Below are 13,972 nucleotides of genomic sequence, written 5' to 3'. Positions count from 1 at the left end.
TTTTGGTCGTGTCATTCAGAGTATTGCTGCATGTGTCATTAGGAAGGCTTGAGGGTCTTAGAGCTTAAACAATATTGTTTATTGTGAACGGCAGCACATATATACAGAGAAGACAAAGTATCGGAGGATGTACTGATCATGCAGCTTCAGCCTGAGCCTCGATTCTCTTCTTCCTCAGCTGGAGCCTCCTCTCTCTCTCGTACTCCTTCATACGCATCACATAGCTGGAGACGGAAACACACAGGGACAGTAAATGTTAAATGTTTTCACACTTTCTTGAAAAGAAAAGTGCGTTTACAAGTTGTTAAAACATTTAACAAAAAAGTAAAAGCTCCAAAACACTCACTTCAGTGACAATGTGGTTAGAACGTTTCATTTCAACTTTATTTTTATTGTAAAGAATTGAAAATAGATTTGGTCACACATCTGACAGCCTGAGAATGTTGCTGGCCGACCAGCAGTTTTACTTTTTGTCCTTACATACAGTGAAACTATGAAATGGTCTGCCGAAAGGGCCACTGTCAAGGGAAAACATTCCTACTGAAGACTGACTAAAGCAGGGGTCTCCAACCCTGCTCCTGAAACGCTACCTTCCTGCATGGTTTAGGTTTCTCCGTACTCCAACACACCTGATTGGAATATTTTGCTCATTATCAATCCCCTGAGATGCTTCCGTTGGTTGACAACGAGCAGATCATTCAAATCAGGCGTGTTGAGAGTATGGAGAAACCTAAAACATGCAGGAAGGTAGCTCTCCAGGAGCAGGGATGGAGGCCCCTGGTCTAAACCCAACCTCTCAAATATCTTCACTTAAGCTCTACTCTAACACTTACTCCTGGTGTTCGCAGTAGTCCCAGTCGTGTCTCTCGTGCTTGCAGGCCAGGAAGTTGGGCCAGTTGTCCCTCTTGCACTTCATTAATTTCAGGAGGTACTGAGCACAGTAGTCCCTTTGCTCCACAGGCAGCTGGGCCAAGTTCATCTGCTCCTGAGTGGCTACCATCTCTGGCAAAGAGATACAAACAGGTCAGCGTTAAATGTACACGGACCTGATGTGACTATATGGACGGCTATGGGAGTCTTAGGGACCCGAAGAAAACAATGTTGTGCAGGTCCTTACAAGAATTGACTTTTGTGTATTCTTTATTAACATACTAATACACAATTGTTAACGACAGTCTAACTCTTCTATTGTAGGTATTATAAAAGGCTGTTTTTCACGTGGCAGTGCATTTTAGAAAAGCCTTTACTAGCTGACTCAAATGCTCTTCAATGTATAATTTTCAAGGTGGATTTATTTCAGAACATATGTGAATCAGATTGATTGATTGATTTAAACTGCTCAATAAAAATGAGCCTTCAATGAACATTAAGTACTGTACCATTAAGTGGACTTCTACTCTTTCTATGCACGTATCTGAATCTGCACAAGGAATCAATTTACTACTTAAATGCACCTTACAGATCAATATGATGCTCTGGCTGGATCAAACAGGCTCCTCTGGTAGTGCTAGGCAGTGTATGCATTTATTGAGTTTATTAGCCATTTTCACCCTAGATATTAATTGTTTTTCACAATTGCTGAAACACTAAACCCCACTCTCTGAACCAGACACTCAGTGGCCTAAACCCATTTGTCAAATCAACCACTCTTTTGGCAAAACTCATTCTCACTCACTAAAACACATTCTGCACTGTGATGTGCATGTGTTGCAAAATGGTTAACATTGGCGGCAAAAGTCCAACCCCGACACATCTGTCATGGTTTACACACAACTCAAAATTTTTCACACTGGTTTCAAATGACGTGATCAAACCAACTAAGCAGAATATATATAAGCCAGTTCAGAGTGTGCTGAATGTTGATACCAACAATGGGATCAATCTGAGAGGCAGAGGGGGTAGATTTCATCTAACAGGTGGTGGACGAGGAGGAGGACAAGGAAGAGTTAGATCAAGAACAGTCATTTCAGATGACATTCGAGCAACTATCAAAGACCACGTTCTTCTTCATGGGATGACAATGAGGGAAGCAGCACAAAGACAGGATGCATATTTTTTGAGTGTACTCTAATATGCTTTTCATTTAGAGTTTCCTCCTGGCTTACTGTATTTTTTTTTTTACCATATGCAAGTGCTGAATATGATTGTGATTCCTTTTTTTTTGCAAAATGCATTTACTATAGGCCTACAATAAACTCTTTTTCTGTAACTACATGCCCTGGACGCTGTGTTCACAGTTTATTGTCTAACGAATGCTCTATAGTGTTTATATATTGACTCACTGTGTGTATGATCTGAGAGCATTGTTTCATTTTGCTAGAAGAGTCAGGGGTTTTGTGAGTGTTTTCTGTTTAAAGTTTCGAGAAAATGGGTGAAAGTTTCAAGAAATGTGTCTTAGCAATTGTGCACAACTGTAAAAACAATGGAGAAAGTCAGCGGCCATCGTTCAGTATTGTATTATGACTTTAATAATTAACTCATCCCTTATCATCCTGTCAACAGCAAAACTGTTGACAAGATACAGAAAATGCATTAATACGTCTTAAAGTAGCCAGTTACTTCATAATGTCGACGGATTTGGATGGATTCAAAGAGGTTGGAGACCCTGGTTAAAATGAGCTGTTGTTCACAGAGAATGGGCAAACCGCACTATATCATTCACACTAACACACACTCCTTAAACACCAGTTAGCTGGTGAGCTAGCAGCGTAATATCACTGCCATTAGCTGGAAGCTAGCTCAGCTTACGCCAGACAAGCTAATCTAACATAGTTCATAAAGAGGTCCATTTTAATACAGGCGATTAAAGAGTCAACATAGGATGCATTTAGTATTTTCACTGAGCTGGTATCTGCTGACAAACCTCTCTCTTTCCTTTCGTCAAAGCCAAACTCGGGGTCGAACTCATATTTCCTCGCGGCGTCCGGCTCGGTGTCTGTCTCGGTGACATACCGTCTGACCAGGTGAGCTCCCATGGCACCGACGCTGTTTACAAACTAATGTTAAAAGTATTGTATTCCGTTTGCCCTGTGCTAATGTATTATTTCCAAAATGTTTCTGCTATCCACCATTCGGTCACCTCCACAAGCCCCCTGCATCCACTTCCGCCTCTCACCGGAAATAAACAGGCGGGCGGTACCTCAGGGAAACACCTTCCCTCGTACCCAAAAAAGGTTCCGCTGGCAGATTGCTGTTGTGTCCAGGAACTTCGTGTTAACTTATAAAGGCAAAACTACAAATTCATTAAATATGAAATGTTGTAAATCATAAAAGTAGTAGTAGTAGTTTAGCTTTCAATAGCTTAGCGTTTTCAATATTGGCAAAGCTGTACTACTGCAGTACGGCCACAAAGGCTCAGCTGCCCAGAGGACATCAGTAAGTTGTAAGTAAGTCGGTTAATAAATGGGAAGTTGTTGACAATAAAATAACGAAAGGAACAGTGGGCATTTTGGAAAAAAAACATGCATTCTGTTTACATTCCTCAAAAATAGCAAATAGTTTTTCCCTATTTGAGCTATATATTCTTACATGATTTGTGCAAACCAACCCTTTTATGTGGATCAATCTTAAAGCTCTTTCTGGCAGAGTGGCATATGTAAAATGTAGCTGTAGTTGTGAGTGCATGATGCATTACATTTGTATTCATGCAAATAGGCACATCTCCTGGCAGACCTTTTGACCTGCCTTGATTGATAGTTGTACAAAAACATTGCATTCAGCATTCCAAAATAAACTTGTTCCATTGATAACAGAGGCATACAAATACATTTATTTATCAAATTAAAATTTATTTTAAACTCACACATACACGCAACTTACATCATTTTAATAGTGCAAATAGATTACAGTGTGAAACTCAAAGCATTGATGTGATATAATTTTTTTTATCTTAATCCTGATGTCTTGCGAGCGTAATGACTTTTACACTGAAACTGAAACAATATCATAACATAATTTATCAAGATGTTTAATGATTAATTTATTTGTTTGATCAATGTTAGATAGCTATTATAAAGTGTCTTGAAAAGGAAAAAAAATATTATGTCACAGTGTTTCCCCTTTGCGCCATTTCCACTCCCATTATTCTTTTGTTTTTATTTCTTCAAGGACGAAAGTAGAAGAGGAAAACATTGTGCAGCTGATGCTAGATGATATTTTGTCACTGGTAGAGATCATCCTCTCCTTCCTCTCTGTACAGCCCATGCCCCCCAGACCCAGACCCGGACCCCTGATTTCCAGACCGATTGCCAGTAGCAGAAGGGAACCTAGGTGGAGAGAAAGAAACAAAGAATGAGCCTTGAATGTGTCTTCAAGAGATCAAAACTAGATTTTCTGTAGTGACACATGTGTTGTACTCGTATATGTGTACCTGAAGTTTCCAAAACCTCGGCTCTGCTGCAGAGTTTGAGCAAACATTTCGTATTTTCGGATGTCGTTGTCGCTGACTGAGCGACGAGCGAATCGCATTGCCTCTTCAAAGTGGTCCTTCCTGATCTCTGGGACTGGATCAAAATCCTCGTCCTGCAGACAGAGAAGGAAATCATTAGAACTTAATGTGGATACAATACACTGTCTGTTTGTAAGTGTGTGCGTGTGTGTGTGTGTTCCCAGTCCAAAGGCTGAAAGTTACAAAACACACAGCCGCCCTTTAGGGAACTTCTTTCTCTTCCACTGTCTCTGTCTGTACCGAGCACGCACAGCCGGGTACTGCTTTGAGGAGTGGAGCATGTGTGAAAAAGCCAGGGACTAAATGATCAACATCCTTTTACATACAGTATAGAGTAAATATAAATGTATGCAGTGTAGCAGCATTAGCAGTCTGACCATGGGGATGCCTGGTCTGTTCTGCCTCTGACGCTCAGCCATGATCTCGGCCTCGATGGCCTCACGGATGGCCAGCTTACAGGCCCGCTGGCAGATCTCTGTCAGGTCCGCTCCGGAGAAACCGTCTGTGATGCCAGAGAGGTAATCCAGGTCCACATCCTACAGGAAGAAGAGAAAGGACGACCAAAATAAATGTGTGTTGTGATAGTATTTAATCTAGAGATTAACTTTATGTGGTAAGGATCATTCTCAGAGAGCTGGGGTTACATTAGTAACCACATATTTTACCCTTTTAAGGCACTTTTTTACTCCTGCACACATTTCTGCTGAATGTACCAACCTTTTCTTCAGCAGCATAAGGTTTTTATGGAAAATATGTAATAGTCTAATAAAATATGATTCTAAAGTTTAAAGCACTCATCAGTTTGTGTTATAGTTTGATAAATTCGAACATAAAGTATTCCCTCAGCAGCTTCCTGCAACAATAATTTCAATCACAAAAAAACTCAATAAGTTGTTATGATGCATTTTACTGCAGTACAAAGGGACAGGCAGACGTTTGATCTTCTGTTCTCTCTCTAGTGTACATAAGGTAGTCACTATTAAAAGAATAGATCTCCACATGTGAGTATCACTGACTCGTGCCACAGGAGACTTCCGTAGGTTGGCGTGTAGGACGGCCATGCGCGATGGTTTGTCTGGGAGCGGGATGTAGATGAGCTGGTCTAAACGGCCCGGCCTCAGGATGGCAGCATCGATGATGTCTGGTCTGATGTGAGAAAAGAAGACAGTGAGATGAACAAAGAGAAAAGCCAGGATTTCTTCACTCAAATTCCCTTAAATGTTCCGCTATACTGTGAATCCCTTCATGTGCACCTGTTCGTGGCACCAATGATGAAAACATTCTTTTTGTCCGACATGCCGTCCATCTCTGTGAGGATCTGGTTGATGACTCTGTCCGCTGCTCCACCTGCATCCCCGGCTCCGCCTCCCCTGGATTTGGCGATGGAGTCTAACTCATCGAAAAACAGAATGCAGGGTGCAGCTTGTCGGGCCTGAAGGCAGAGAAGGAGGTCGTTTAGGTTTCAGTGTGAAACAAAGGAGATACAGATTTGAGCAATGAATCCGATCTGCATACAGCTTTGACTTAAAATCCCAATTATTATAAATATTTCCTACCTTTCTCTTCTCTCACCTTATCAAACACGTCTCTGACGTTGGCCTCTGACTCTCCGAACCACATGGTGAGCATCTCAGGTCCTTTGATGGAGACAAAGTTTGCTTGGCACTCGTTAGCGATGGCCTTAGCCAGCAGGGTTTTCCCGCAGCCTGGAGGGCCGTAGAACAGCACACCCCGAGACGGAGTCATGCCGAACTTCAGGAACTTGTCTGGATACTCGACAGGGTACTGAGGAGAGTGAGACGGAGATAGATGGATTGTGGATGGGATGTGTGTTTGTGGATAAGAGCAGAGTCTGTTGGTGTGTGTGTGTGTGTGTTTCTCTCACCTGGACCAGCTCTTGCAGTTCTCTCTTGACCTCGTCCAGGCCTCCGATGTCCTCCCAATTCACCTGAGGCACCTCTGCCACCGTCTCTCTCAGAGCTGAGGGGTTGCTCTGACTCAGCGCCCACTGAGGGAGGACATGATGGTGTGATGGTGTCATATATTTATGTCTAGCTTTTATCACAGGGTTACACATGCAAAGATTTACCAGTGTCCTTTGAGGGACTACTGCACACATGCCTGGAAGAACAAAGCGATTCTGTATGTGTTTGTACCTGGAAGTCATCCATGGTGACAGCCAGAGAGTCTAGCAGGTCAGCGTCGATGGATTCGTCCTCCAGGTCTATGAGGGTCAGCTTCTTGCGGATGGCCTGCAGAGCGGCTTCTGAGCACAGAGCAGCCAAGTCTGCGCCCACATGACCGTGCGTCTCTGTAGCGATCTGAGATGAATTAAATATCCAGATCAAAATGTTCATTTATCAAACAACACACCTGCATGTCAAGATTGGGATGAAGCAATTTAGTTTGTAGCTTTTCTGAACAACTCTTAAATAGACTTTGTGTTGATATTGGCGCCCCCTGTGGACAAAAAAGTACCAATGACCTCTTTACAGATCTTGTCCTGTATATGTGTAAGTGATGTGTTCTGGTGAAACATCTCATCCTGCTTTCTGTTAACCTTTAAAGGTATAATAAGTAGGATTTTCCTAGAAAAATAAAATATATACTTTTACAAATATAATATAATATAAATCATCGCTTATGGGCCTCGATACACGTGTGTTGGTGAGTGTGTGTGCAGACCCTTGTGAGACCCTTCCCTCTGCATCTATTCTGTTGTTTTGCTTTGCACGGGACATTTTCAGGAGGGGCGCTGTTGTGGTTCCCTGAGCCAATCACAGCGTATAGGTGAGTGTGGGAGTGCTTCAAATTAGCAACTGGGCCTCATTCAGGCCGGCGAACATGGTGAAAGAGTTGGCCTTCTTTCTGTTGGACAGGTAGGTGCCTCAAGCCGGGTAGGACAAGCTGACCGGCGGTTAGCATGCTAGCGCAAAGGTAACCGTGATGCTGTCGGTGGGCGTGTTCTCGCACGAGAGAGTGAGAGTGAGCTTCTGGTGACGAAGAGCCCAGGAGGAGGGGCTCAGTTTGAATGTGTTGTTGACAAAATGCAAGGAAAAATCCTACTTTTTATACAGTTAAACATATCAGTCATCGAGAATCTTTGCTGTGGAAAATGTAAACAAAGGCTGTTTTGCACACGTGCTGTTAATCTCCTCGTCTGACACCTTCCCCTCAGCAGCAGTTTTAGACATTAAAAATGTCTATATAGAAATAATAAATCTTGTCACTGTTGGTTTTGCTTTCTTTTGTGGGTCATAAAGATACATCAGTATTAATTTCAGTCTGTTTCATAACCACCAAAAAAGTCCTCACAGGGGCTTTAACTCACAGTAAAAACAGTAATGCACATGCATTAGAGGGGGTTAAATTGAACTTAATTGAATCTGATAATGCATAAATTGTGTGCTTGAAGGTGAATGTGATCAGATCACCAGAACGTACCTCTAACATTAACAGAGATTTGGGGTGATCTCCTGCTAAATAATTGAATCCTGTTCTACTTACAATTTCAAATATTGATATCAAGGGCAATATTCTCACTTATGAGATTTTATTCTCACAGCCACCTCATTGGGCCATTTCTATTCGAAACTGAATGTGGTGAATTAAAGGGGGAAAATAGTGCAAAATCAATAATCTAAAACCTAAAGTTGGTTAATTTACTTTCACAAAAGACAAAGAGAAGCAGAGAACTGTCAGTATGTAAAGCTGGTACTACGTCATTTTTTTTGACATTTTATGTTTGAAAAATGGATTAAAAAGTTGATTGTCAAAATAGTTGCTGATTAATTATTTGTTTCAGTTTAATTAGCAGTGAATTAAAAAATGACTCTTAGTTTTTGTTGGGCCCTCACTGCTGCTGCACTTTCTCACCCTCTCTAGGTCGACGTCGCCAGACAGCTTCATGTTTTTGGTGTGAATCTGCAGGATCTCCAGTCTGCCCGTCGAATCCGGGATTCCTATGTCAATCTCCCGGTCAAACCTGCCTGGAGAGAGACATCACCATATTAGTAAATGTGTGTGATAGTGTGTGTGTGTGTGTGTGTGTGTGTGCTAGATAGTGTGTGTGTGTAGCTGTCCTGACCAAAGCGTCTCAGAGCAGAGTCCACACTGTTTGGCCGGTTTGTAGCTGCCATGACAACAACATGGGCTCTTTGCTTCAGGCCATCCATCAGGGTCAGGAGCTGGGAGACTATACGCCTTTCCACCTCACCGTGGGTCTACACACACACACACACACACACACGCAAAGTTACATTGACCTTATATAGAAGAAGCAGACATTTTGCACTTGTTTTTGTTGGTTACCTTCTCTCTCTTGGGAGCGATGGCATCCAGCTCATCAATAAAGATGATGGATGGAGCGTTTTTCTCTGCCTCCTCAAACGCCTTCCTGAGGTTGCTCTCTGACTCTCCCGCCAGCTTACTCATGATCTCAGGACCTTCACAAGAAATGAGCAACTTCAACACATTGCCTCCTACACACATCTGTACATAAGAAAGTCAGTGAGTAAATAAAAGTTTTCAATCAGGTTCTACTAACTGTGTTTTACATTTGATTTGTAATGGCTCATTACTTCCTCTGCACGCCAGTGTGCAAAAAAAAAACAGTCTTACCATTGATGAGGAAGAAGAAGGCACCAGTTTCGTTGGCTACAGCCCGCGCCACCAGGGTCTTCCCCGTGCCTGCAGGGCCGTACAGCAGGATACCTCTGGGGGGCTGAGAGAGAGAGGAGGACAGGAACAAGCTGAGTCATGCCTCATGTTTGAATCCAAGTCAGGAGTCTGTGTTTGTGTGTGTATGCATGACACCTTGACTCCTATAGCCTTGAAGAGACCGGGGTGTCTGAGAGGAAGCTCCACCATCTCTTTGATCTGCGCCAGCTGCTTCCGACAGCCTCCGATGTCGTCGTAGCCGATGTCATTGAGGTTCTCCTCCTCGTCCTGTAACAGGGGAGTATGAAAGACTCAGTTCTGGTAGAGTTTATTTAAAGCTCCTGTGAGGAGTTTTTCGCTGGTTATGAAACAGACTGAAATTAATTCCGATGTTTATGTATGACCTTCAGAAGCAAACCAGACCATCAGCGACAAGATTGATTATTCCTATATAGTTATTTTTAATGTCTGAAAATGCTGCCGGGGAGTCAGATGAAGCGTTTAACTGCACCTTTGTTAGCATTTTCCAGGGCAGAAATTTAAAGTGAGTGATACATGACTGTTCAAGAAAGCAGCATGAGAAACCACCACTTCAGCATGTGCAGGACAAAATCAGCAAAGACATAAAAAGAACGGCTTTGTGCACGGGGGACGCCAAAAAGACAGCTTTAAAGACATGTATGTGGTTCCTGATGTCAATGAGGTAACATGAAATGACTTAAATTACACCAAATACATGACGGCTTCAAGTCTGTTGACAAACTTACTCTATATTGAGAACTTTTACTCTATAAGAAGTGAAAAATAAAGACTGTTTAAGAAGCGCAGCATGCATACAGAAACATGCATTTTGTTCTGCATCACAATGTCTTCTTGATGAGACAGGAGTACAGATTAATACATGTAGTAGATAATAATGCTTTGGTTAATGCAACAGTTTAAAAGATTAACAACAAAGTAATACATGCTTTTCATGTACAGTTGCAACCTGACTCTTTGAGCACAAACACTACAGTAACTGCCTCCACATTAACAGCCAAAATTGTGCATTTAATAAATTAGTATTATAGTACAGAGCTGGGACTCTGGGATCATAAACTTCTCACAGACCTCTCTTTTGATTGGCTCTCCTTCACAGTAGATGACCGTGTCCGGGGCAACGATGCAGTGCGGGCTGGGATCGGTCTCCACCACCTTGAACTCTATGGCCCGCATGCTCCCCCTCACCAAGAAGATGTCATCTGGCAACACAAAAAAAAGTTTCATCAAACAGGAACTTGTCAATGTGAACTAGATGCTGTGGAGGTAATGGTATGTTCTATATTTAAAACTAACAAGCAAATATAGTCTAAATATGATACAATGAATTAACAAATTAATTAAAGTGATAATCTGGAAGATTTTCATGTAAATAAATGGCTGTTAAGTCTCTATCTATTGCCGAATGAGGTAACACAATGGTGATTGAGCCTATGGCTCATTGATGAAAGCCTTTGCATTGGCACTATTGCAGACTGGGTGTCACAAGCGGCACCCAGTTAGTGATGTGTTTTCCATCAGCCAGCAGTGGTTGGTCTGCCAGAGAGGGTAGGCGGAGCTAAGCGGCTGCTTTTCCGGTCTCTGCAAGTGCTGCTCGTAAACAGTAATCTACTATGGCTGAACAAACAAAGAAAAGATCGATGACTACAGATACAACTTCAAAAATACAAAAAAAGAAACAAATTCGACGCTCAGATGAAGGCAAACAGTCCAAAAATGAAAGCGACCGTCAGCGAGGAAAATCAAGAGTTACGACCGGAGCCAACCGTGGACGTCACACATGTGACACTGTCTGGATATCTGGGAAGTGTGCTCCCGCAATTACCATTTATCACCATAGGTGCCGCCAAAGAGAACGAAACTGAGATCTTCGATTAGTACTTTAATTTACTTTACTTATATAGCACTTTTTGTGTGAAGAATGCAGCTCATAGTGCTTTTCAATTCAACAACCAACAATCAAGTTTGAGTCCATACACACATTTAGGGAGGAAGAGCTAAAATGAGTGTTACTCTCTATACAATAGCAATATCAAACCTGTTAAATATTGGCAATACTAAAAAGACACTTTTTGGTCTTAAAAGGAGGCAAGTGGAGGTTGATGCTTAATTCGGGAGTTATATGATCTCTCATTCATCTGAAAAGCAAGACAGCAGCCCCCTGAATTGTCTGTAGTTTCGCAATGGCCACTTTTGGTAGGCCAGTATAAAGAACATCAGAATAGTAAAGACAGAGGTACAGGTGTCTCACCTGTGCTATATTAAAAATAGGCCTGTCACGTAATGACAGCAAGGTTTCTTATTTGCGGTCATGTCTGTGAGGCCCATTTTTGTCAAGAACAGAACTCAGAATCAGAACTTTACATTTTTTCAGCTATAGGAGGATTTCGGATTTTTGTATTATCTTTATTTAGCTTTAGAAAATTCTTACTTTCCCACTCATTTATGGCTGACACACAGTCAATTAGATTGGACAGCTGTGTGTCATCAGTATAGACTTGGAGAGTCATGCCATGGTGACAGATTATGGATTAAAGTGGGAGTATGTAAATTGAAAAGGTCCTAGGATACTGCCTTGGGGAACACCATACTCAAAGTTTGCTGTTTCCAATATGTGTCTGCTTATTCTGACACGGGATTTAATTTATCAATGATCGAAACCAGCTGAGAACTGTACCCAAAGAGATTGGCAGGAGCATCTTTAGTGATTGGGCTTCACTCTATCATGTTATGGTTAGAGCTCTACTGAGGTATGATCAGCTCAGAGGTGTTGCAGTACCTTTATGTACCGGGCGGTATGCTTCCAGAAAATAGGGCTTGAGGAAAACATCGAAGAGGTTTCCTGTGAGGCCCTCAATGGTGTCGTCTATAGGGAGGACATGGATCTTCTTCCCGTACTTGATATCAGGGCAGGCCTGAATACTGCAATAAAACACATCAACAGCAATCAATGGACTCTTCCTGCTGATTTATGTCTTGTTCTCAAACCTTAAGTTACACAAAGACAGAGGTGTGAGATCTACCTGATGACATCACCAAGCCGGACGCGCAGGTTGTTGCGCGTCACACGATTCATGCGGATCCGCCCTTCCCCGCAGGTGTTTTCGGTCAGGACGATACATACCGTTTGTCGGCGCTTCCTCCCTCTCAACACCACCGTGTCCCCGCGGAAGAGCTGCAGCTCCTCTGTCTTACTCTGTTAGATACACACACACATTTTAGGAGAAATACATACACAGCTGGATTTAAAGCCCTCACGGTCACACACACACAGACCTGTGACAGGCTGACAATGCTGCTGTCTTCATTGAGAGCTTCGTCCACAATGAGTCTGTTAGGTCTTTGCTTCTGCTTCAGGATGGCAGTGGAGAAATCTTCTCCCTTTGGGCTTCAAACAAGAGAAACGTTATGACTGTCTCACATGCAGGCGCTGAACTTGTAGCTCTAATTTCCTCATGTGACACTGAGCTGTATTTAGACTGTGTGGCTCCGCACGTAGCAACTATATGAGTCTGTAAACACTTGGAGAATATCTGATGAACTTATCAAGACTTTGTTTAAAAGGTCAAAATCAGAAGCTTTAGTTAGTTATAACATATCAGTAAAATTATACAGTGTTCTGCATGAGTACGCACACACATACTGTAAACATGCAGCTGTTTGACTCACTCAGCTCCTCCTGAACTCGGCATGACGGCTCTCCTTTGTCTTGTTCGAGGTTTGTCACCGTGTCGTCTGCTCCCTCACTGTCGTCTGCAGTATTTCTCTCTTATATTCAGGTTTCTGGTCTCATATGGTCTTATTACAGCTGTGATCAGTTCCAAATTTCTCCCTCCGTTTCTGCCTCTTGTGATCCGCCTCGTTGTGGTTTTGGTCGTCCTGGAGGCCAGAAGTTCCCAGCAGAGATTCTCAGTCTCTTCTTTTTTCTCTGTCGCCTTGAACCACCATGTTTGTGGGAGCTGCAGCCTGTGAGCGGAGGTATAAATATGCCCTTCTGCTTCCCTGTCTTATTTGTAACCCCATCGTTTGCACACACACAAACTATGACACACACACCCACAGATCCCGAGCACTTACCTTGGAGAGTGTCCCAGGACAGATATAGCCTGATATTCCTTCCTCTCCCTGGATCTAACCAGCAAATGCAGTGCACAGTCATGGAGAACATTTCCTCGTAAATATTTAAAGGTTAAATAAATGTTTTAAGAGCCTATTTCCAAAAGAACAGTAAAGCTGGTCAATTCTGAATAATTTCTTTCTTAAACGCAGCATGGCCTTTCCTCCTTTGACTCGACGTTGTGACTGAAGGGAGCTGCTGTTGAGACCCAGCTGCTCTACACCCTTGTGGGATTCACCACACACACTCCATATGCATATCTGGTATACATACACAGAAGCAGTCAGCGCACAAACATAAACAAGCACAAACACTGTGTATACTTATCACACACACACGGACACACTGTGGTGTTTTAATTGAAACTTTTATTACTAAAATTGTCCTTTAACAAATAACTTGAGACGATCAACAAGGGCCTGGACACAATGTACGTTCCCCCTGGGAGAGTCTGGATTAAAATACAGCCGTCCTCTCCAACAGATTTAACTCATGAGAGTGAAACAAACTGAATATTAACAGTGGCAACACACAGAGGAACATACGTACATCTTCAACTAACTGGATATGTGTTCAGGGAATTTGGAAAGATAGTGAAAGTGAAAGAGAAACCGAGGGGTGAGAGGTAGAGGAGGTTGAACATCAGAGTGTGGAGATGGACTGAAAACTTTCACAAAATGAAACAAATATATGTCAGAAACAGAAATATA

At 42.4% G+C, this 13,972-nt stretch overlaps 2 protein-coding genes across 2 annotated transcripts; both read right to left on the bottom strand.

The window, feature by feature from the left end:
- Window positions 1-57: 57 nt before the first annotated feature.
- ndufb7 (NADH:ubiquinone oxidoreductase subunit B7) lies at window positions 58-3,120 on the bottom strand. Its single transcript, XM_069666114.1, has 3 exons — window positions 2,864-3,120; window positions 834-1,002; window positions 58-224 (listed from the first exon to the last, which is right to left on the bottom strand). The coding sequence occupies exons 1-3, from the start codon at window positions 2,973-2,975 to the stop codon at window positions 137-139; spliced, it is 369 nt and encodes a 122-aa protein (XP_069522215.1). The 5' UTR covers window positions 2,976-3,120; the 3' UTR covers window positions 58-136.
- A 694-nt stretch (window positions 3,121-3,814) lies between these two features.
- On the bottom strand, window positions 3,815-13,147 carry LOC138594398 (transitional endoplasmic reticulum ATPase). The gene is made up of 18 exons (XM_069665471.1): window positions 12,815-13,147; window positions 12,422-12,533; window positions 12,169-12,341; window positions 11,925-12,067; window positions 10,217-10,347; window positions 9,263-9,394; window positions 9,068-9,170; window positions 8,759-8,892; window positions 8,535-8,670; window positions 8,324-8,436; window positions 6,604-6,768; window positions 6,333-6,455; window positions 6,020-6,232; window positions 5,701-5,879; window positions 5,464-5,593; window positions 4,825-4,983; window positions 4,370-4,521; window positions 3,815-4,265 (listed from the first exon to the last, which is right to left on the bottom strand). Exons 1-18 carry the CDS (start codon window positions 12,835-12,837, stop codon window positions 4,160-4,162), a joined length of 2,427 nt encoding a protein of 808 aa, XP_069521572.1. The 5' UTR covers window positions 12,838-13,147; the 3' UTR covers window positions 3,815-4,159.
- Window positions 13,148-13,972: the final 825 nt, after the last annotated feature.

This window comes from Semicossyphus pulcher, unplaced genomic scaffold, assembly GCF_022749685.1.
Source record: "Semicossyphus pulcher isolate SPU_LCO1_2020_fin unplaced genomic scaffold, fSemPul1.0.p SCAF_17, whole genome shotgun sequence".
NCBI lineage: Eukaryota > Metazoa > Chordata > Actinopteri > Labriformes > Labridae > Semicossyphus > Semicossyphus pulcher.
The sequence above is the reverse complement of the archived record's forward strand: the minus strand, read 5'-3'. Positions and strand labels throughout refer to the sequence as shown.

Excerpts from the sequence above, each read along its gene's own strand:
- ndufb7 (XM_069666114.1), bottom strand. The coding sequence starts at position 2,975 with ATGGGAGCTCACCTGGTCAGACGGTATGTCACCGAGACAGACACCGAG. Across the intron at positions 1,003-2,863 it reads TGACGAAAGGAAAGAGAGAG|AGATGGTAGCCACTCAGGAG; the intron begins GTTTGTCAGCAG and ends TCTCTTTGCCAG. Across the intron at positions 225-833 it reads GACTACTGCGAACACCAGGA|CTATGTGATGCGTATGAAGG; the intron begins GTAAGTGTTAGA and ends TTCCGTCTCCAG.
- LOC138594398 (XM_069665471.1), bottom strand. The coding sequence starts at position 12,837 with ATGCCGAGTTCAGGAGGAGCTGA. Across the intron at positions 12,068-12,168 it reads CGGCTTGGTGATGTCATCAG|TATTCAGGCCTGCCCTGATA; the intron begins GTAGATCTCACA and ends GTTTTATTGCAG. Across the intron at positions 4,984-5,463 it reads GGAAGTCTCCTGTGGCACGA|GATGTGGACCTGGATTACCT; the intron begins GTCAGTGATACT and ends TTCTTCCTGTAG.